This window comes from Antennarius striatus, chromosome 17 (assembly GCF_040054535.1).
Source record: "Antennarius striatus isolate MH-2024 chromosome 17, ASM4005453v1, whole genome shotgun sequence".
Lineage (NCBI taxonomy): Eukaryota > Metazoa > Chordata > Actinopteri > Lophiiformes > Antennariidae > Antennarius > Antennarius striatus.
In genome coordinates this window covers 16044099-16067794 of record NC_090792.1, presented here as the reverse complement: position 1 = coordinate 16067794, position 23696 = coordinate 16044099, and the positions used below count along the sequence as shown (strand labels likewise).

General features: G+C 39.1%; 1 protein-coding gene across 2 annotated transcripts in view; it reads right to left on the bottom strand.

Annotated features, from left to right (window-relative positions):
- Positions 1-22792, bottom strand: part of map4k5 (mitogen-activated protein kinase kinase kinase kinase 5) — a 30044-nt gene extending 7252 nt beyond the window's left edge. Inside the window, exons 1-24 of one of the 2 annotated variants that reach the window (XM_068338194.1) lie at positions 22424-22792; positions 21744-21963; positions 15142-15199; positions 10673-10763; positions 9934-9998; positions 9743-9798; positions 9624-9671; positions 8802-8844; positions 8632-8704; positions 8211-8342; positions 8023-8085; positions 7835-7916; positions 6730-6846; positions 5417-5495; positions 4681-4737; positions 3559-3617; positions 3353-3420; positions 2092-2136; positions 1336-1378; positions 1026-1236; positions 717-799; positions 516-557; positions 257-341; positions 91-170 (exon numbers count right to left, since the gene is read on the bottom strand). In XM_068338194.1, the coding sequence (XP_068194295.1) occupies positions 91-170; positions 257-341; positions 516-557; positions 717-799; positions 1026-1236; positions 1336-1378; positions 2092-2136; positions 3353-3420; positions 3559-3617; positions 4681-4737; positions 5417-5495; positions 6730-6846; positions 7835-7916; positions 8023-8085; positions 8211-8342; positions 8632-8704; positions 8802-8844; positions 9624-9671; positions 9743-9798; positions 9934-9998; positions 10673-10763; positions 15142-15199; positions 21744-21851 (1788 nt within the window). In that variant the 5' untranslated portion in view covers positions 21852-21963; positions 22424-22792. The remainder of the gene's footprint in view (positions 1-90; positions 171-256; positions 342-515; positions 558-716; positions 800-1025; positions 1237-1335; positions 1379-2091; positions 2137-3352; positions 3421-3558; positions 3618-4680; positions 4738-5416; positions 5496-6729; positions 6847-7834; positions 7917-8022; positions 8086-8210; positions 8343-8631; positions 8705-8801; positions 8845-9623; positions 9672-9742; positions 9799-9933; positions 9999-10672; positions 10764-15141; positions 15200-21743; positions 21964-22423) is intronic. The other variant, XM_068338195.1, reaches the window with a different exon arrangement.
- Positions 22793-23696: the final 904 nt, after the last annotated feature.

Genomic DNA, 23696 nt, shown 5'->3' with positions numbered 1-23696 from the left:
TCTTCTGAGTTAGTGCTTGGGCCACAGTAACAGCTGTTTGTGAGTTTGATGGGATAATACTAATACAAAACTAATACAAGTTACTTTTACCTGCTCCATTGTAGCTTCATGCAGTTCATTAAGATTCAGTGTATAGATGCCATCCTCCGTCCCAAAGATTAGATACTGATCTAAAAAAAAAAAAGATTACATCAAATAAAGCCTTAGCTTAGATAAATATACATTCATTCTAAGTATTTACTGTAGAAAGTCTCACCTTTAGTGTCTGGATGAATCCATGACGTGGCACAATTGATCTTCAGTGGACAGCCATCAAACACTTTGGAGAAACAGGCTCCCATCTGAAATGAAAAGCAGGAGAGGCTCAGAACAGGAGGCCTCTATGGAGCGCAGAAATGTCATCCAACCTCCAAGGACCCCAAAGATCTACAGAATGTATTGCAGCAGCAGAAGCAAACAGTTTAATAGCGGTCTATGGAACAGGCCGACAGGGAATGATGAGGAGATAGACTCACCAGTACTTTAGGAGTGGGAGGCAGACCGTTGATTGCTGGTTTCTGAAAAACACATGGAATTCAGATCATGCAGACAAAGCAGCAACAAATCTGTTCAATTTCAATGAACCTGAAACTCAATGAAACAAAATCTGAAGAGGATGCTCGTCATGATTTAAAAACAATGCAAGAGATGAAGAAGAAGAATATCTTCAGACTCACAGGGAATTCCTTCTTCTCCTTCCGGTGCCGGTTGGGTGGTGACTTGGGACTGCCTCCATTCACACTGCTGTCAGAGTCATTATCTGTCATGAATAAAACACGTGACTGCTGTCAGAACTACATAACTAAACCCCTCAAAAAAGACACATTGACCTCCAACTTTCTCACCTTTATACTCAGATTTACTGAAAGCTTGCAAAATAGAATGAATACTAATTTAAAAACTCAGTTTATGGAACACAGTTATTAGAAAAGCACCAACGAGAGACACATAAATGGGTTTGTGTGCCTAAAGCGACTGAGACTCACCAGGATCAGAGGCGTGAGATAAAAGGCCGGGGCTGCTGACGCTAACAGAGAGGAAATCCGGGGTTGAGTGCTCCACCTTGTTGCCCTGCTCAGGTGAGCTCTGTCTGCGGGTCACCTGACTCGGGCCATTCTCAGCGTTGGGGAACCTCCGGACCGTCAAGGATCGCTCTTCATTAAGGCCAAGCTCTTCTGATGGGCTGTTTATTCGTGGCTGAGAGGGGAGGAATGTGGTGTTCAGTCAAATAACGTGAATTTTCCACGTTTCCAAGATAAATTTAGTCAAAACTGTGTGAAGCACTTTGGGTCTCACCTTTGGAGGCAGAGGAGGAGGAAGCCCTGGCTTGAGGGTTGGCCTGAAATGAATAATTTGGTTTAAAAGATGGAAACTACGGCAATGTTTGTGTCCATGATGAAATTTTAAATGGACAAATGGATCAAAAAATCTGTTTTTAAGTCTTATGTACGTAGTTCTAAAGGTTTCCCCACTTTTGACAAAACAGATTATTTTGCTAAAACCACTAAATAAAGGAAGGTCAGACAAGTGTGAATTTCCATCAAGGCTGCAAATAACTTCCTGGACAAACACACAAACACATGTTGACCTATTTCTATCCTTCCAAATTTGTAAATATAGTATTCTGATACTCGTATTAGGCACAGCCGGGCATCTTTATTCTACCCAGATGTTGTTTGAATACAATGAGGTCACAACGGGGTGCCTGTTTATTCTGCCTCTGAAACTTCAGTGGAGGTCCTTATGGCACTAAATCTCCCTTCTGTGTGAACAGGAGGTGAAGGTGCAGGATAATGCCGTTGACATTGTTTTATGTGTGTGGTCTGAAGATGTAGAGAGCAGCTCAGTGTGAAGCTCCCCATGATTCTACTTGTTATTCTGGGGTGAACTGTCCCTTTAATGTCACTTTTCAGGATGTAAAAATAAAATAGCACTGAGCTATTTAGGTTTCTCTGATACAATAATTGCAAACATCTGCTCGCATGTTTTGCCGATAAACCTCACACTACAGAGTTCAACAGTTTTGCTTCTAAGTGTATTGACGTCACTCACAGCTCCACGTCTTCAAAGGCATCTTCCAGGTGGGCGACGTGTCCCCTGCAGGAAACAGAGACTGTAGTCAGTGTGGAATATGTGAGTCATTAGTGCTCAAGAGAGATGGTAATGGTGCGAATGTTTGTGTAAAATCCTCCTCAGAGAGACAGCGTGACTCGTGGGGGTTTATTCACTCTGCTGGTTGAAGCCTGGTGAGCATCATGCGATGGAAAGTCAGGTATTTGCTCAAAAGTAGACGATGCTGTACACAAACAACTCTGAAGTCTGTCACCATTCACAGTTTACTATGAGTTTAGTTTAAAAAAAGGAGTAAAAAGAGGTCTGAAGACAAAGTTCTGACATTTTGCATAGTGGTTATGAAAATTATAATTGTTAGAAGATGAGCAAAACACTTACATAGATAAATCTAAAGATAAAATTAATTTTTTTTAAAAATTAAATGTCAAAAGTTTTCAGTGGTACAGTGAAGCCCCATTTACAAATAAAAAAAGGAAATGACAAGCTGCTGATTGTGATTGTGTGTTTACTCATCACACTGCCTGTCTGAGATTCAAATACACAGAGGAAACACAACTGATCGATTATCACAGCAAAGAGGGAATACAAGGAGGGGTGTCTGTGAGGTGATTTGTGAACATGAGGGGAATGAAACATATTGGGATCGAGCAAGGAGTGGACTGGATGGCGTGAGGTACTATGGTTCACACGATGTTAGTGTTACCGTTGGACCAATTCGTCCTCAACGCTTTTGAGGAGGCTCCTTGGAGGAATGAGATGAGAGACAGCCAAAAAAGGGACAAAAGAGAAGTGGGAGGAGAAAAACAGTCAAAAGCAAGCAGATGGGTGAAGAGGTCGTGGGTCAGAGCAACACTTGAAACTGCAGGCGAGGAGAATGAGTACGTGCACAGGCGCTGAAGACGCTGCATGGGTTAGCTCATTTGAAACAATCCGTCTCTGCGGAGGCAGATCCGGAGACACGATCAGAAGAAATCAGCCTGTCTCTACAGAATCATCCTTCAAGGACAATCATAACCTGAAAGAACGAGAATCTATCAACTCAATTTCACCTTCTTCTACAACCAGTAGAGCAGCATATTTTAAGTCTAAAAGAAATAAGCAAATCCTGCAATTAACCACAATATTTGTTTTCTTTCTCTACAATCCCAAGAGACGCACGCAGCCAAGTTCAGAGTGAGAGAGGGAAGGGGAAGGGCAGTAAATAAGAGCAGTTCCCATAACAACAGTTTCCATAGATTACCTGCTTGTTATTCCTCCTTCTGCGAATGGACTCCAGGGAGAAGAGAAGTCATTATCTTTACTCACATCCTGCAGGATGCCACAACAGCACAAAAATAGATTTTTTTGTTAATAAACGTGCATTTTCTGATGTCTAGAAAATGCACTTGGTGGTAAAGAGAAAATTAAAGTAATCCCTATCCTGATTATATTTAAAATGATTTTCACCATTTCAGAATGAGCTTCAGTTTCCTTCCGGAGCGGTGGTTCAAACTGCAGCTTGTCAACTGCAAATGAAAAAAAAAAAAAAAATTACAACCCCCCCAATACATTAGTTTCCTCTAACCGTCTTCCACACATATCTGCCACTAGAGGGCATCAGTGCCCAGCACTTCAAGACACACAACAGCCATGGGAGTAGTATTCTTAACGCATTAGTAGCAGAAGATTGATCACAAGTCAGGTGTCAGAATGAACCAAGAGCAAATAAACATCTTTACGTGCCTGCCAGACATCCCAGAGGTCATTCATAGATTAGTCCCACTGCTATGCGAGTGTTTGGTCTGGAGTCTGATGGTGATTTGACGACCAAAGACAAAGATTTCTATTGACGCTGACCAGAGCTGTTCGTTTTGGAGATATATTGATATGAGCAAAAACAGACTCCTCTTAGTTTAGGTTTGAGGTCACATTCGTTCAAACGGCTGATGGTTTTGTGTCCAGTATGAGTATGGAATGCTCCTTGTGAAATCATGAACCAACCCTCCATTAATACGGCCACATAATCAGCTTCTCATTAACAAAGACGCTCTGTATTCAAGAGCTCAGACAGAAGAATTTTTCCCTTTCTGGTCTTGTTTTCTGGTCATACATTGGAGGCAAAGCAGGATTTAAACACCTAACAGTGAGGAGGTCAGGCACCAGCACGCTGAAAGTGAGAAGTGGAAGAATCAGGTGAGTCATATGACTAAAACTTTACTTCCCTCTAAGGATTCAATTAGTCAGAGACGAACAGGAACTAAGACGTGACAATGTCAATATTCCCCCAGCCCCGCCCGTGCCATCTAAAGGAACAGGTCACCCAGAAATTAAAACTCGGTCTTTATCTATTCATGCCAAATATCAATGGAAAGTAAAGTTTTTTTTTAATCCATAACTTTTGCTAAAAATCTTCCAAAATGTCTTTTCAGCTTTCCATCGGCACAGGGGATGAACAGATATCAAACTATTTCTTTAAAATCAAACGCAATATTCTGTTTTCAGCAGCAACATCATCCCATTTGTCAGGAAGTCTGAGGAGTGAGCTGGGGAACACAAAACACACCGTCTCACCACTACGCTGTCACTAACCTGCATCCCCCCCGTCTCCCTCAGTGAAGCTAGGGCTTGAGCGTGGCCCTTCTTCGTCTGTCCCATTGTTTGCGTCATGAAGGAGGAAAAGTCGAGACGTAATTGAGATAGATATAGATGAAGCTAAACAGGAAGTGGTTCTGAGACAAACAACCACAGACACTAAACACTACATAAAGGGACAAATAAGTATGACACACAACCTGACACACAACCAACAAATACACACCTCACAACTGGACTGTCACCATCGTCAGTCCAAAATGATGGTTTACATGACAAATAACTTTATCTAAAAACAGCTGATGACAACACACACACACACACACACACACACACACACACACACACACACACACACACACACACACACACACACACACACACACACACACACACACACAAAACATTCCACGAAAGAGAAAGCCCTTATGACCCCATCTGAGTCACTTCTGAATCAAAAATATCACAGCGCAGAGAAGCGTCATGGACTCTAATACAAACACTTTCTCTCCTGTGAATCTCCAGTGGCTATTTTCAGACACACTGCTGGAAGCTGTGGTCTGGACGAGTGCCAGTCACTGCTTCAGGATTAGTGGGACGACCCTCACACAAGCTGCCAGACCTCTACAAAGCTTTACATCCAGGACATGTTGACCAATGACAAGACAGACTAAAGGGTGGGGGTTGGCTACCGGTCTTGGTGGTGGTGGGTTTTCAACTTTTGTTCACTTACAGTTTATCTCTGAGCGCGTCCTCTCGGCGCTGGCTTCTTTGTTGGTGGAGCGGATGGTGTGTCTAACCGCAGAGAGAGGCTGAAACAAGAGCGACGGAGCAAGATTTTAACAAACAGAAAATTAGATTTGACAATATGAGTGCCGGTTGACAAGTGAGTGAAGTGTAGAGAAATTGTATCATGACATTGCTGTCATGATACAATTTCTCATGATACAAATCCTTTACTTCAACTTAAAGTAACTCTAAAAATAAATATTCATTATCTGATCAAGTTCATGTTGATGGAAAGTCAGGTGGAGCTTAGAGGCTTTTTAGGGTGAATTCTTTGCTCTAGCCTTTAAGCTAAAAGTGAAATTCTGTACCCAAAATGTAATAAAAGCCTTAATGTGGGTTGATGCAACATTAAGACAAGCACAATGAGAACTTGTAATCTCCACATAGCTCACAAAAAATGTCAGAGCCAACAGAAACAGATTTTGCTGCAACTCCATTAAAATTCTTTCTGTGAGCCACTATTTCCAGAAAGCAGGTAAACTCTGAGGTAAGCAGATGAAGCAGGTTCTCATTCTTGACATCCAGTGGTGCATGTCCTGCTTTCATGCTCATCTACCTTTCCTCAGACAAGACTCACGCTAATGCCTTTAGTTTAGAGGCAAGTGTGAAGAGTTCAGGTTAAAAAGATGTGGGTATAGGACGATAGATAACAACGTTGTTTGAACTGTTCCTTTAAACATGCATCATCACATTATTGTGCAGTCCAGAGACTGTTTGCACGACTTCTAGGTTTTTTTTCTTCTAGTCATTGTGGCTTACACAGTGCTACTGCTGTGACGGAGAGAAAAGCACAATGGTCTTTTAAAAAGGCACTGGTACCACCTCTTGGCTGCCACATAGACTTAATGTGTATTCCAGTTGGAATTACGTTAGTGAAGAAAATCAAGATGAGGGGGATGAGAAGCTTTCCTGCGAACTTCAGCAAAGCTCACCTTTAATCTTTATTTGCCACATTGCTGAACACACTATGCTAATATTTACACACGCTGCTGATAGTCTGTAAATGTTTGCATGAAAGTTCACTTGATTTGTTAAGAAAATGTTTTTTTTTGTCATTTTCCAGCAAACTTGGTTTCAACATCAACAAATGGAGCTAATTTTCTTTTTATGTGACGCACAAAGTAAATGTGTTTCCAATCTTTCTATCTCTAATCGCCTCTTTGTGAACTGTGCAGACTTTCTGTGAATTTCCTTTCCCTTCATTGTCAAAGAAAAAACAAATTTTCTCCAGTCTTGGGACTATTTTCAGAGAATTACCTCAAGGTCATCATCGTCCACTTCACTGTAATGTTGGTGGTTGTCTGGGTTGTTCATCTTATCTAGGAGGTCGACGGCGAGCCTCCTTGTCAAACCAGTCTGGGCCACGTAAACGTGCTGCAAGAAATAAAGCAGAATGTGAGAATAACATCTGACACTAGTGGTCCAACATGACTGACCTTTTTAAAAAGGTTCCATATGTGGTAAGTTTCACTTACTTATTTTTTTGATTTTATAACCCATCAACAAAAACATTAAGTCCACCATCAGGTAATGGGATAACATTGAACAAGTCTTTATATTTCAATGTTATGCTGTTATGTGGGTACCGACATTCATGTGGATCTTCTTAGACAAGTACCACCTGTCTAAACACGGCTGCAGACAGAGCGCAGCAGCTCATGGCTGCAGCTTCGCCTGATAGCAATTTCCCCTCCCATGCACCCACCATTAGCAAAAAAGCAAAAACAAAAAACAATTCAGGAAAAGCTCAAGGACAAAGCTTTTAGATAAAGAAGTTGAGAATATAAAAAAATGTTGAATTATATTACATAGATTTCTGCAAAAATTAAGCAATGAAAACATGGAAATCACTGTTTTATCATAATATATCTAGAGAAATCTAAAGATGTTTGACTGCGGTGCACTGGCGTCGCACCCGTAATTTCCCCCACCTCACGCCGTCAGCCAGCTGGGATAGGCTCCAGCTCCCCGTGACACACAGTTGTAACAGTAAAAAAGGAATGAATGAATGAATGAATGAATGAAATGTTAGTTGACTTACGAGCTCAGTCACAGAATGAATTAAACTCGTATCTCAAGGTACTATTGTACTGTATGTTATGAAAGCTCTTATTGAAGTTGAAAAACCACAATGTGAAACCAAAACTGAATGACTCAGGCATATACAGTACAATATAACAAATACAAGCCTCGGCTTTGGACCTTTGATTATGCAATTTCCTCCGGGATTAATAAAGTATCTATCTATCTATCTATCTATGAGGCTTGCGGGTCTAAAAAAAGCCAAAAATATAGTGCAAAGATCTCTTATTGGTATTAAATGAAAGTAATGACAACTGCAATGAAAACTATGATTTCTTACTGAGAGAAGTTTTGCTGCAGTCGGCCTCTTCTTTGGGTTCTTTGTCAGAGACACTTTGACAAAGTTGTGGAAGGCAGTTGACCTGGGGAGCAAGATGATTTAATGCAAATATCACAATTGATATTCCAATAGGATACAGTATCTTTACGTAATCAAAGTACAAATCAGGGATATGCCGCAGCACTCACCATTTGTTTTTGTCTTTTAGTTTTGGAGGCTGGAAGCTGCTCTTTGACATCAAAAACAAGGCCCTGAGGAGAAACCAATAAAAACAGTTTTTAAAATGAGTCCTACAGCCTCTTCTAATGCCAACCTGAATGTCCATCATAATCAAATTCATTACACAATCATCATAGTAAGCTCTCATTATATATACCTCATTGGATGAAGGTCGAACATTGGAGGCTGTAGCTCAGCCAGCTCTATGGATGTGATGCCAACGGCCCAGATGTCACAAAGCTGGTTGTAGCCACCATTCTTCTCTACTGCTGCAACTTCTGGAGCCATCCTACACAAATGAATGAGTATATTTCAGTGACAATGGGAAAGACCTGTTCTGTAAAAAGTAACATTCATTCAGCAGTGAAATTCAACTGATTTGTGTTCTGAAGTAAACGGATTGTGTTTCCTTGGATAAACTGGTTCTTTAGAGAAAGGTAATCCTCCTTTAAGTGGAGAGGTGTTCAGAATTCAGTGACAGAACAGTGGTGGTGGATTCAGCATCTTACACAAAAAAACCTGACAGGAAATCATTTTTGTGGATGATCATAAAGTTTTAAAAGGCTCGCCTGACTCACCAGTAAGGCGTTCCAATGAAGGACTTTCTCTTAGCAATGGTGGCTGTTATTTTGGCTGCCACTCCAAAGTCAGCTGTAATAAGGATTTGTAGGTGTTCAGATTACGTAATACTCACTGAATGGTACAGAGGAGTTCCAGTCATGAAGTAAGGAGTCACAGAGCATCTTACCTAACTTCACATCACCGTTGTCTGTCAGAAGTATGTTGGCACCCTGTAAAAATATTTCATTAACTTTATAGAGACTCACAATCCAAAATTAAAGTGTAAAACACTGAGGTGAACTGGTGAACTGAACTCTCAATAACATCTGGTGTTACTACAGATTTGCCGACCTGATGAAACCACAGTATTCTGACAGTTTCACAGTCATATTGTTTGTGTTGGCTGTTATTGACAGGGTCTCTGGTGGCATCTTGAGGTCAGAGTAAAGGAAACAGGAAGTGCTTGCTGCGTAGAGCAGAGTAAAGATAATAGGTCTAGCCCTGACCTACTGTGATAACACATGAGACTGAGATTTCAGGTTGTGTGCGTGTGCGCATCAGACAACACTGACTTTGGCTCTGCCTAAAAATCACTATGACTATGAGTTAGCACATCTCCCTTTGAATTCAGTTCACACTCCTGCAGAGGCCTCAGGTCTGCAGAATGCTCATAGTCTAACAGTTGACATTAGCTACTCCAAGGTTATGCTCTACTTTTTTTATGTCCTCCTTCTTTTTTCTAATGTGGTGAGATTTCTTGTTCAAAGATTTTAAAATGACAACTTAAAATACAACAAAAATAGAATGTAGCTGATGGGTCTGATTATCTGCTCAATACCTTTTCCACTCAACAGCCAAAGTTAAATCCAACCAGGTTAATTTGGTTAAAAAAACGTGATGATGCACCCCAGTGTCATCGATACAAATCCTGCCCTTTTTTCAATAACTATAATTTCAGTCAATGTGGCAGACAAATATTGACAAACCAAAACAAAAAAAAACATTGTACCTTGATGTCACGGTGCATCTTGCCCTTCATGTGTAGATATTCCAAACCCTGTAAAGGTAATTCATGTTATTCAAAATGAAATTCCTAACTTTGGAATGTTCTTTGGAAGTGTAATTTACCTGTAAGGTCTCCCTGGAAACATAAGCTATCTGGAGCTCTGACAGAGGCCCCGTAACTATAAAAACACAATTTCATTGCACATTTCCAGGGTGAGGGGTTAATTTCCAGAATAAAGCAATGATGGATTGATGACAGAGCAGTACTTAAAACGTTTAATGACTACATCTTAGTAGTTAAGAAAAAAGCTCACCGTGATAAATATCCTGCAGCGATCCTCCACCACAATACTCCATACAAATCCAAAGCTTCTCTCGACTGAAGAGATTGGAGAAAACATTTTATGTTAGGAACTGCTGCTTATTGAGTTCATCTGAGTTGGTCAGCAGAAAAATTGATAATCTACACGGACACAGCTTCCCTACCACCGTTGTGTTGCATTTCACACTTCCAAGCTGAACATGGAGGTGAATTTAGGTAAGGAAACAGGATGAAACTCAAACTTTTTAAGAAAAATTAGGCTCTTATGCGATTAATCTGCTTTTTAAATTACACTAGGTGTGTTGCTCATTAACATTTTACAGTAACTATTCGTGCTTGATGTGGCTAGACTGCATTAAGACAAGCCTGCTGGGATCAGACATGCATCTCTCTGGAATAACAGTCATAAAAACTAGATCAGAGGCTCATATTCCAATTAAACCTGCTGGAAGTTAGAGGCGGATCGACCCTACTTCCTCTAAGATACCAAGAACAAAATGCAGGCTCCATTAAAACATTAACTCCTGCCAGTGAAACACCTCGTCAGCAAATTGCAGCCTAGTTCCAGAGCTTGAGTCATACTCTAACATATAAGCGCCATAATACAATTAAATATGTCATGTGAGTTTATGGCAGCGGCTTGTTAAATCCTTTTTGACACCAGTGTACCCATTCCACAAACTGAGAGAGGAAAATGACAAAGCAAAAGGGTGTTTGAAGCTGGATATTACCAGAGGTAGCTTCCAAAGTAGGCCACGATATTGTGGTGCATGCATTCCTTCACCATGAAGATTTCCTGCTGTATGATGGAAAAGTCATCCCCTGGAAACAGAGAGAAATCACACATGGACAAAAAGTTAGATATTTTTACATGGAATTTCCTCTTTTTAAAGTCGTGATGGCTCCCATTGAAATATACATCTCTAGGAAGACAAAGCAGTCCACTTAAATTAAATTAAAGACTAATCCCAAATTACAATTGTCAATCTAACATGAAAGTCCAAAGTAATCAAAGACATAGCCATTAATATTCCCACATGCCACATGATGTTTGCGTATAATGTGCACAATCTTGCAAAAAGGAGAAAGCTATCCTCTTTACAAATTAATTTAATTCTTCTTTCCACATGAGTTTTAAACCGAACCTGTTCATGGGACAACATGAACTCGATTTGCCTCAAGAGGCCATATCTAAAATAAAATTTTTTTGGCAGTTCACTACATTATATTAAGGTCCTTGCAAACTTCATTTGTCAGTTCACTTTGTACTAGCATAAACACAAACATATGTTGTGATAAATCACAACCTACAAATGCACACATTACTCCTTGCAAATCATACAAAATTGGCATATTGCACATGAGAACACAAAGAGGCAACAGCACAATCCTGGTAGTAGTGTTACTACCTTGTAGCATTATCTAAAACCAGGGTCAACACTGATCTGTGTTTCAATGGTTGTGTTTACATCGAGATACTATGCTTTTATCTGGATCTATTCCAGCATCCAATGTTTCCTCTTTGGGACATCCATCTTTTCAGTTTCAAGTCAATCTTTAAGCATAAAAGACAGAAATGATGAAAGAAGCCTAATCTTATTATGTGGAAGAGTAAATCCTGGATCCATCCCTTTATCCAGACCCACTCCTGAATTGAATGGGTTCCTCCCTGCCACATGCCAAACCCTCCCAACGAGATCTGTGAAAATCTGTTTGTGTAATACTGAAAACATACAAGCAACACAATACCAGTGAAAATGTGACCTCCTTGGCTGAGGGTGGGAGAATCTCCACTTGGAAACAAACAGCACCCAAAATGATAGTTCTACATTTGGCGTTGACAACTTGATTTACGATTCATATACAAAATACATACTACAAACCTTATGTTTTGACACTACAGCAAACCATGAATTTGACAAGTTGACTGAAATAACCTCTCACAGCTTTTTGGTTGACACAAAGGTTGTGCACGCCTTAAACTGTAGGCTTTAGAAAACTTTCCTTTTAGTTTGCCAAGCCACAGAACAAACTCTTCCCATATTTCCTTCTGACTATAAAGTTCAATATCTCATCTCTCCTCAAACACAGAACAGCCAAGAAACAACAGGAGAAACACCTCGTACATTATGCGGTTAAGGCTGGGATCCAGTTCAGCAAAGCACTCAAAAACATCTGACAAGTAGGAAGTTAGACGACAAAACTATGTAAGGCGAGCTGCTCTCACAGTGGGGTTACGATCTACCAGTCGGCCAGCTTCAGTCCACTGTTGAAAGACTGTCATCACATCAACCCAGAATCAGCAGTTAATGATCTCAGCTAAAATATATACCAACATTTGAGCAGTAATGCCTTTGCTGAATGAGAATGAATCTAAAATAATAGTAATCATTATTCTGTGTGAAAGTAACGCCATGACTTTCCTGACACAGGCTTCTATGTCTCACTGTTCAATATGACTTCATGCATTCTATGTTGCAGCTACATCTGACTCACTGTCCAATTGTGTAATATATTTGGTTGTAAAGCACTTTGACTGGCTTAATCAGTCTTTTACAAATGAACATTACCCATGAAAGAAACTACCACGGACAAGTCTTGTTTTCTATGTTCTTTTATCACATCAGTCAAAATTCAGCAGACAGAAAGGTCTGGATTCATTAAAGCCATGGAGGAACACTTGATCTCTGGAAGAAAACACGATAAATGGTGGAACATCCTGGACCACAGCAGCTTTTTGGAGTTCAGTCTGTCTGGGAGGAGTAAGGCTCTCCTACATGTGACTTTCAGTCTGGAAGTAAAGCCAACACAACGACAAACAACAAAGTAAAAATTGCTCAAAGCTACTGTCAGATATTATTCAGACTCATCGTACCTCCTTTAATGAAGCAGATCTATCACATGAATCTAAAAGATGGGTGATTGATTAAGGTCTCAAAAAAAAAAGATGGAAAACATTCTAATTTTACTTGTTGAGCCTTTAATAAACTGTATGTTATAAATATTTGAATCATAAATATTAACCAATGGCCTGGGATTGAGTTCTACAGGGTCTGGATGTCAGAGATAAAACAAGATATTGTTGATTAAATGGAGTTTGTTGATAAAAATAAATGTGTGTGACTGGAATTATTTCAGTGACATGGCATGAGATCCATCAAACATCAGTTTTTTTTCTTGTTTGGTAAGTTCAGGCCTGAGAATGCAGCCACTTCCTGTCAAACTCAGAGTTCAAATTTCGGTGCATTGAAGATAAACACTTTTTTTTTTTTACCAACCTCACACCAAAATGGTTTGATACAGGGAAGTTTGCCAGTTTACCCTTAAAATAAAATCACTTCTCTTAAAAACTAAACTGAGCCATGTGAAGAGATCTGTGAGGATTTGAAAACTACTACTTCTCTGGCGTTATTGAAAACAACTGAAGCTAAATTCAGAGGCTGCAGACATTTCTCCACACATAAACAGACATTTTAATACAACGTGGGCTAATAAAAAAAGGTGCCTGTCAAGAACAACTAGCTGAAATTAGAGGTTTGTCCTTTCTCCGTTTTGCTTCAATGATCAGGGAAAGGGTGACACTTATTTGGGCTTTGACAACAAAAGAACCTGCTCTATTCCCTGCGGCCTCTACAGTAAACTCGTTTTCTCTGTTTGTACCGTCTGTCACGCCAGTGCCACTCCTCCCAGTCAAACCTGTTTGAATTTATGATCCACCCAAAACTGTTTACCTGAGGCACAGACAGACCGACGCGTGTAAAGGTGTGAATAGAAAAGATTGTCGTGTTGTAACAGGATAACCTGAGTTTATCATTATTCCATCTAAAAAATATACATATATAAAAAGAAATGATGAATATGTCAAAGCCCATATGCCTGCATGTGTCCTTTGTGTTGTCACTGATAAGATCACAAGTCAATGGAGACTGAAAAGTTTCAAAAACAACAACAAAAAAATGGTGACATTGGGAAGGTTGTTATCAAATATCAAAATCTGGTGGTTATCATACCATGATCACTATTACTATTATTTAATAGCCTATAACAGTAGTTTCATAACATATAACTGGTTTTATATATATAAAAGAGAGGTCTCTCCCACACCTATACAGATCTGTCAGATAGAGCAGAGGAAGCGCTAACACACATGAGCATCACAGGAAATGGCAGAGAGAAGCGAGACAGATATCAGTGGCATCCAACTACCCCAGAAATGACAGCAAAATCTCTAACTTGGGACTTCTCTGGAAATCTAAAAACATTTTCACCCATCCTTACGAACATCATCCTTGTGCAGATCCAGTATGTGCCCCAACACAATTTCCATCGAAAAGTAATTTGCAAAATAAGCTATTGGAATATTTTCCCTCATCCTCACGTTGTTCCTTACAATGACATCCACCAAGAGTAGACAATTCTATAGAGCTTCTCAATCTGGAGATGTACACTTTATTACCTTTGTTGATTGTAAGAGTAGATAATAAATAAGATTTGATTTATGGTCAACTGTTAATCAGGCAGCGCATTTTGAAGAGCATTTTATATAAATAAACTTTCATCAATCAACAATGAAAAGAATAAAAATTTACATCTTTAAAATGTGGCTGTAAAACCTCTCTCTCAAAAATCATGACAAGTGAATTATTTTCCTTTCTCTTATTTCCTTCTAACTTAGATCTCTCTCTCACACACACACACACACACACACACACACACACACACACACACACACACACACACACACACACACACACACACACTCACACACACACACACACACACACACACACACACACACACACACACACACACACACACACACACACACACACACACGTCCTGCCTCCTCTACCAGCAGCCTACCTCTGATGAATGGAGAAGGAAAGCAGAGCTTCACTGGTAATCAGCTGAGCTCAGTCTAGTTGTTGATGGCATTAAGACCTCATTGTAATCCTTTTAATCTGGATCACACCGACTCTGTCAGTGGGTCACTGTCGGTGCAGACCCGTGAGCCTCCTTCACACATCAGGTCACTCATAATGTGATTATTTGCACTAGATGCACAAAATGTTCCACAGATTGCAAGATGGCTGTTATTCTAGACCCAACACTATTATTTCGTGAAAAAAATATTAAAAACATCAACATACTGTATGTAAAAGAAACAACAGCAGTGTGAAGGAAAAAAGATCACACTTACCTGGTTCCAATTTAATGATCTTCACAGCAGCGAGTTCCCCGGTTTTAATATTTCGAGCCTGAAAGACACAGTATCACAAAAGTCACTGAGGCTGGAATATCTATTAACTTCATGTGATTCTGCTTTAATCATGAATCAGGTTCCAGATCTTGACAGGTCTTTTTGTGTATCTACAGAATATTACACACAAATTACAGTGTTTCAGTAATCTTTGAATCAAAAAACATCTCTAGCCCTTTCTTTGTTTCTCCATTTTTTTTGTAACAGCTCATTGCATATTGGACAGACAAATCAAAAATTTTAATCGATTACATGTTGGACTTTAGGGGATTATGATCATTTTCCAACATTTTATACCAAATGTTTATCACTTAGTGGTGGTATAAAATCAACTTGGATAACTGGGTAGTTTAGCATATGTTGATCAATAACTGATAAGTCATTAATACAGTGATGATTTTCAGATTTATTTCAACAATTTTAGGACTTCACATGTGTGAACAGTTATGTAACAGTTATGTAATTTAGTTGCTCATGAAACCTCCCACTCTTAATCATGATTATATCGTGTCCTCTGCTGTTAGATAGACAAGATCTGAGTCATTGGACACACATTAATACAGCCGACATAGTTTATAGGGCAGTAAGTAGGTGACTAAATACTAAGTAGGGCAAATACCTCCAAAACATCCCAATAAATCAACACAAGTTAGCTCACATGTTTAGAGGAAACTAGTTGAAAAACGATGGAAAATACCCTCAATGCCAGAGAATTTTTTAAGTACTGGTAACTTTTTAACTTAACTTATACATTTTTTGAAGATTATTTATCTGGTACCTGATTAATAAAATTTCTTGAATCTTGTCCCTCACTCAGTTTCTCTTATTGTTTTCCCTCTTATACTGTCTGACTGTCAATGATGTGACAATCAAAATAGAAACGATTTGAGGCTACAAGACTCAACAACAGATCATGCATGTACAGTAGGATCTCTCTCCTTAGTAGGCTGCTCTGACTTCTGAATCCAGGTCAAGATGAGATGCTCTCTAATCCGTGGAAGTGAAGTGACGGAACCAAGAGCTAAATCAACCATAAACCATAAAACCCTCTAAGCATGGCCAACAGAGAACGTTCTGATGACTCATATAAACAGTATCTGTGGCTGACGCCACACATGCGTGCAAACATATAAACATTTCTTACAAAACATTTTTAGCATGGCGTCTGTCACTCTGATGGACTGTGGTGTGCTTGCATAATGATCAAGTATTTACTGAGAGTTGGAGTCTATCTTAACATTTCCTCAATATTTTGAGCCAATCTGACAAATTACCCACAAAACGGAAGTTCTGAAGAGATTCTTCACATACGTGATGAAACAAACACAGCTTCATAACCTTGATTGCTCTTTCCTTCAACAAAAGGAAGGGAAGAGAAATCAGGCATCTAACAGGAGTCTAAAAAAGACAGGATCTGACAGAAGACAAATCACTATGTCAAACTGAGTAACATCTGTTAACATGGATCCAAAGTTCAGCTACTGTTCTCAGGAATGTCCTTACACACTGTGAAACAAGGGATGAGGTGTGCGTGACTCGTTTGTTCCTGTTTTGCCATCTGACAGGAGTTGATCCACTATCGGTGTGACTCTCACAACACTAAAGATGCTATTTGTGCGCACTAAAACTCAGACAGACAAAACATACTTAAATATTATTCACTTATGCAAATGATGAATACAAGCACAGAGTAGCAGCTTGTGACTGGATATTAAAATGACAAACTGCAAAGAGAACCAAGACTATCACACTATAATGAAGACAGATTAAACTTTACAACCAGTAATAACAACGATAAACAACATGTGATTTTTAAATGAACACAAATCATGTGCAATGAAACATTCAAAGTGAAGAATGCTGTGCCCAATGAACTAACCCAGGCTAGAGGACGACGTCCCCCAATCAGAGGTGTTTCCGCTGTCAGCGTGGCCCAGAGCACACCCATAATGGAACACATGTTTGGACAGGGGCCTGCTCGTATTTCAGGCCCACTGCAGCCCCACAGCCTGCGTGCTGCATGAGAATACCAGGCGCAGCATTCCACTGGTAGCCTGTCTGGGGGTGGGGGCCGGCCAGAGAGAGGCTTTGTGTGGTGGGGGACCACGACAGACTGTCTGAGCTATCACACCCTGAATCAGATGGATCGCCTGTTTATCTGCAGAAGATGGATTTGCAAGAAGATTCTGCAGGGGAACACAGCTCAACACATCCAGTGGGATTATTTTGTTCAGATGAATGGTGTCTGTGCAGACTTTAATTTCTCTTTTCTCACTGAAGAAAGATCACTCTCCAGTGCATAAGAATACTGCAGCATTTAAGAACTATTTTTACATACTGTATGTCTTTTTACATTTTCAGCTGCAGCACTGTTTCAGGTTTCATCTTCCCTTTGTATCTATTTGACTCTTAAAGTGTGAATAAAAATTACTTCACTCTTTCCCAGATTTTTCTAGAATGTTAAGGTGAAAATGAAAACCTTCAAAACATTTCTTATAGTAGATTAATACCAAGGTAGAGTATTAAAGTTTAATATAAATAAATTAAATAGTTGATGATATGCCAATATTCACTTGGATTAAGGAGGACTCCTCCTGCTTTATATGAAAGATGGTCATTGTGGATAAAATGGACAATCTGGTGCAAACATTCACTGCTCACTAAGGCTGAGCAGCCAAATCAGTTCAGGTAATCGTTTCAGCTAAACTGTAGGTTAAAAACTAGCAGGAAATGACCAGTCGTGCTTAAATTTGTGAAAATTAGCCTAGCGTCACATCTCAATGATGATGATGACATGATTTGAGATGATTTTGTGATAGATAAATGAGATAATGTTGGCTTGTTATGTTGTCGTTTGCTGTATATTTATATAAGGTCGATGATATGGATTCATCCCGACGTGTACGACTGCGTCACTTCCGTTGGGAGGGAGCACATCGTAACTTATGATATATTTTGTTTGGCCAAGGTCCCCATTAATCATAAAAAAGTTAATAATGCCACCAAAAGTTTTCTTTCATTATATACTTTAAATAATACACCTGGTTCATTTTGACTTTCCTGTCCCTTTAACACAAGCAAAGGAGCAGGGCTGACTTCTTTTTTTTAAAATTTATTGATTAATCCACGGCCCTAATTCAATTTATTCAGCATACATTTTCAGTCTACAGAAAAATGGAGATTATTTCACTACACAGAGTGGCAACTTCAAAATGCTCCTCTTTGGCTCACTGTGTACCATCAGTGTATGACTTTTATCACAGTTTAGAAATATAAACATTTATCTCATGAAGAAAAAGATGAGGCTTTCATTGGCACTCTTCAAATTTAGTTATCTGAAAATGACAGTAACAGATGACCACAAGGATTGTCCATACACTCCTGTTTGCTGACTGCTGTATTTTTCCATCTCGTAAGAATCACAGTATTGCAGACTAAACTGATCGTACCAATATGTGACTTCAGTCGGTCCTAGGGCATCCACGTTGACCAGTTTCAGAACTTCAGTTGATTGAGGCACACTATCACTCTTGCGAGGCATTTTTCTTACCACTGTGGTTAGTTCATTTTACTGACCTCAGCAACAGTGACCCAGAAGTGGGAATCATGGGAAATATCAGTGAAAAGCGTCTAACAGCTGGAAATTGACTCGTGGACCTTTAATGGTTCACTGTTTAAACGCAGTGAACCATTACATGAAGCCCAAATTAGAAGACTTAAAAGCAGCTAGTAGCATTTAGTGGCTAACTCAAAGAAGAAGGCATCCAAGCAGAAATATATCCAAACTGGAGCGATATAAAAACACCGGGATCTCTTTATCATCTGACTGGAGGATGAGAGCAACTTCACATAACAGAGAGGGTGATTTTTTATTTTTTTTTGCCATTTTAGTCCATTATTTACAAAACACTTATGAGACATTATGTTAGACTAAATGCAGATGCCGCTGTAGGAGACACCTAATCAATTTGCTTGCAGAACCCTGGCTCTAATTAAAATCACACACTGTAATGGAGTTGGTCTACAGTTCTCAATCAGTGTAAACAAACAAGTTGTGGTAGAGAAGGGTCTTCATTGTGTTGCTGTTGTGTGAGCTGTATGTACAAAAAAAGCAGGCCACCACTAATAGAAATATGATTTCTGTTCTATCCATATATTTTCACAGATGAATGAAAGTCATTCTAATGACTATCCAAAATAATTGCAGTTGACTCAAGATCACGCAATTATATAATTATTTCAACAGATGTGGAGAGCAGACCATTTTATATTACCTTTGAAGGGCTTTTCAACACAAGCCAGCATACACCCATCCACACAAACAGCAGCAGTAATTACGTAATCATGCAGTCACTCTCGCACCATAGGAAAAGCCACCGGGAGCAAAAAGCAAGAACAAAAGTTTTAAAACCACATCAGTGGGCGGTGACAAATGTTATCTGCCAAACAATTATGTGTGAGGATAAGTTTAAATGTTGCAGCGCATGATTTAGCCCTATGATTTGTTCTCCCTCTGTATTCTCACCCTGTTCCTTCTGTAACACCGCTTGTCTCTGCTGTCAAAGGAATTCGAGATAATTAGTGAAATTATGTAAACTGCCATCTTTGTGTTTGAGTATTCAACATTTTGGATTTGAGAGAAGGAAAAGTGCCTCAAGCAATACATAAGCTTAAAATGTGTTATACAATAATATATTCCCAAAAAAGCTATATATTATGACTGTGTTATTATGTTAAGTTTATAGTCATATTGAGACAACAGGTTCAGCTGGAAATTTCCAAAGAACATTTAGTTCTGATAACAAAGCTGAACTTCTTTCAATGTGATCCAGTCAATCTTGGTGTTGAACAGGAACATATATTTTGTACCTTTGTCTCACTGTCAAATCATATCCCGTTTAACTTCTTTTCTCAAAACTGAGCTGAGAATGCTGCAGTCTTTGTTACATTTTGGATGCTGTTGTTGCTGCAAGTGCTAAGTTAATGATGCAATGAAAGAGATATGTCAAGAATACTGAGGACTACCAGCAGTCAAAGAGTTAAAGGATGTAGTTACCTGTTCGAAACTTCAAAATTCAGCAGCCTGTTAGGTTTGCTGATATAATCAAAGAACTACTGTTGAGCAAACAGTTGTTAGAACAAGATCTTTCATTCCACACACAGCGGAACACAAATATACAGGTAGTCCTCAACATATGAACACAATTGGTTCCGAGAAGTTGTTTCTACGCTAAACTGTTCGTAAGCCGTTACTTATTAAATTTCAACCTACAATTACCATTTCTACGTCATCACTACTCTAAATATGAAAGTACAATTCCCAAGGACTTGGCAGAAACAATAACAGGCTATGAAAAAAAAGACATAATAAAATAAACAAGAACCAGTGCAGTCAGAGACTGCAACATCCTGCGATACCCCTGAATTAAAATTTTTACCCTGGCCCACTTGCATAGATCAAAGATTAAAGCTAGTGATTTGACCTACTTTCATAGATCAAAGCACTAGCTTTAAGCTATGGTCTCACTTACACTGGCCTTCTCCCTCATCTTTCTATCTTATCCAGTTCCTGAGTGTACAAAAGTTAAATTTTGACCTTGACCTAGTTTTCTCAAGATCAAAGTCATCATCTCATTTTCATTGCTTGTGCCGCCCGAGTAATGTGCTTTTTGTTTCATCTTTCTGTCTGCAACGGTTGCGAAGATATTTGGTGGACTAACGGACGGACAAAGACACAAACGCTTACAATTACAATACATCACCGCTTTGAAGCGGTATGTAAGAACAACCAACAAAACGGGGAGACGAGTGTTGCAACTGTGTGAACGCAGCGGTGCTGCTCGGCGGGGGTTGTGGCAGAAAGGGGAACTGCAGGACAATAGCTGGATATGGCGGAGTGTGTTTGTTCTTATCTCTCGAATGCTTATAAGGTGAATGTAAGACACTGGAGGTAAGATGACACAAACATTGACCTTGGCTCTGAATAATATCATTGCAGCACCAAAATAGTTATTTATTGCAGTACATCTATTTTTCAAAGCAAGCATTAGGTCTCTCTTCAAAAAATTCCCACACTTTGGACAACCGGGTTCAATTCTTTTTGCGGATAAAGTTACATTTTCAACATGCTCAGAAGCAGAAGTAGCCACCTTCTTAAGGGAGTAATCTAAACAGCATGTAAATTGATCGATTTACATAGTTGACATAATCTATGATGTAGGACACGTTTGCACTTTAGATAAAAAATAACAAAACGAAATTCCTACAAGGTAGACTCACTGACTTTCTGTGTAAAAAAAACCCCCAATAACTAATAATCAAGTTACGCTCCAGAAAAGAAACGTGGTGGACTACATACAGAAGAACCATTCCTATATCCCCCGCCTCCCCTCACGTGGTTTGTGGCTACTGTGAAACTCACTCCCCACACGTTGTCATGACCCCCAAATCAAACAACTGTCATAAATTAGGATGATTAGTCACGTGACAGCGAGCTGGGTCGTGTCCAGCTCTGGTGATAGTCTGTTGGAAAGCCACTGTACCTTGTACACGTCTCCATATGTGCCGCTTCCCACCCTCTGGATGAGCTCAAAGTCATGCTGAGGGTTTCTCCTTTGGATTTCACCGCTTGGCCGGGGAAAGATGTCCATAGTAGCTTGAACCAAGCGACCCTTTACATTTAGTTGGCTTGATCTAAACCTGGTGACGTCTGACTGGTCTTCAGTATAAATTAATCAATTTACTCAGACGGTGTTCCATATCCTGAGGGAGAGAAAATTTTTGGAAGTCGGTTCAATACTTTAACGGATGTTTTGGTTTTTTTCTGCTACTTTGAATTTAAAAAAAAAAACTTTTTAGCATTTAATTTTTAATAGACAATAAAGACTTCTAGTTGTTTTTTTTGTTTTTTTTAAAAAGGGCATATAACGAACGTATAACGTGTAAGCCAAAAGTAATGTGCTGATATTTTGGTCATTAAGCGACATACATCCGTTACTTAACTTAATTTTAACCAAGAAAAATACCAATGAGAGTTTATTCTAAAGCAGGCAAAATAGCATTAGCTTAAAAAATTAGCATGGCCACTGTGGTCAATCCAGCAACTAGCCAGAGCCATCTCTAATATCACTCTGGATAGTTGGTTGTCTCACAATCCGGCTAGCAGCTAATGCTAGCTAGCAAACTTAGCTTCGACACTTATTCTTACTTGAAGTGTGCCTACCTTTTATATTGAACACACCCTGGAGGGAGACGTCGTGCATTTTAAATGATTAGGAGACTCTTGAACCACACGAAGCCGTCGAATAATGGCACAAATAGAGAAGCGTGTCCCTTTGTTATCGAGGATAACTTCAGTGGCTGCTGCCGATCACTTCTTCAGTTTAAATGCAACACAGGCGACGAGTTGAAGAATTCCAGCATTAACTTTAGACGTCTATATGTCATTTCCCACTGGTGACAGTTTAGGAGAAGTCCCAGATTATTCTATAAAACATGAATAGTAAAATACATGAACTGTATTGGGTAGTGCTCCTAAATTCACTCCAAAACAGTCCACCGAAAAAGACTGTTTCTAATCTCACCTAGTCGCAGTTACAGTATCCTGATGATGCGTTCACGTGCAGGAAGATTTTATGGACACAGCAAATAATAATTCACGAAAACGTATATGTTTTCTTTTATGTTTTCGTTCAGATTGTGCATCGTTGATGATTATTTTAAAGTTCATGTAGTTTACAGTAAAATATCACTTTGAAGTTTATCGTTATCATTAATTGTTGATGTTGATTCACATTAATTCAGTTCATGGTAATCCATTAAAGGTTTAATCAGACCAACCGGATCTGTTAAAGCTCCAATTACCGTGATTTGTAATTATTCTTTATTTTGCTCCACTTAGCGTTAAATTGTTTTGTTACGGTACATTTTAAGAGGAATACTTATGGTTTCCATTAATTTAAATGAATTAACATAATTTTGTATTTAAAATGACAAAATATAAAAACAGTGCATGTGCGCAGAATAACTTAAACTAAGCACATACAAACTTTAATAATAAGGTTGAACCTAGCTGGCTCAAACATTTAAATGCTGTTTACATGGTAATAAGCGAGTAGTAACAGGTTATATGCCTCCAAAATACTTTAGACCTGTGGTAACATTTTTTTAAACTGAAATAACAATTCATTATTTTAAAATCACCCCTGTATTTACTTTCCAACTTCAATAACGGCACACATGTGTTTCACAGTTAAAAAATATAGATAATATTGAATGTAATAAAGCCACTTACGCGGAAAACTACCCCTGCAATTGTCACATTATTATTATTTTATATAGAAGTGAGTACTTGTGCATCCTTGAATAATGCACGATTATCTTGGTTTTAGCTTGTCTTGGTTTAGTTTTAGGGCTCTGCAGTGCTGCAGATTAAAGTTTGGATATTTACGATTGTTAGTGAAGGCAGCACGAGTTCGAATGTCTTTGTAGTTGCC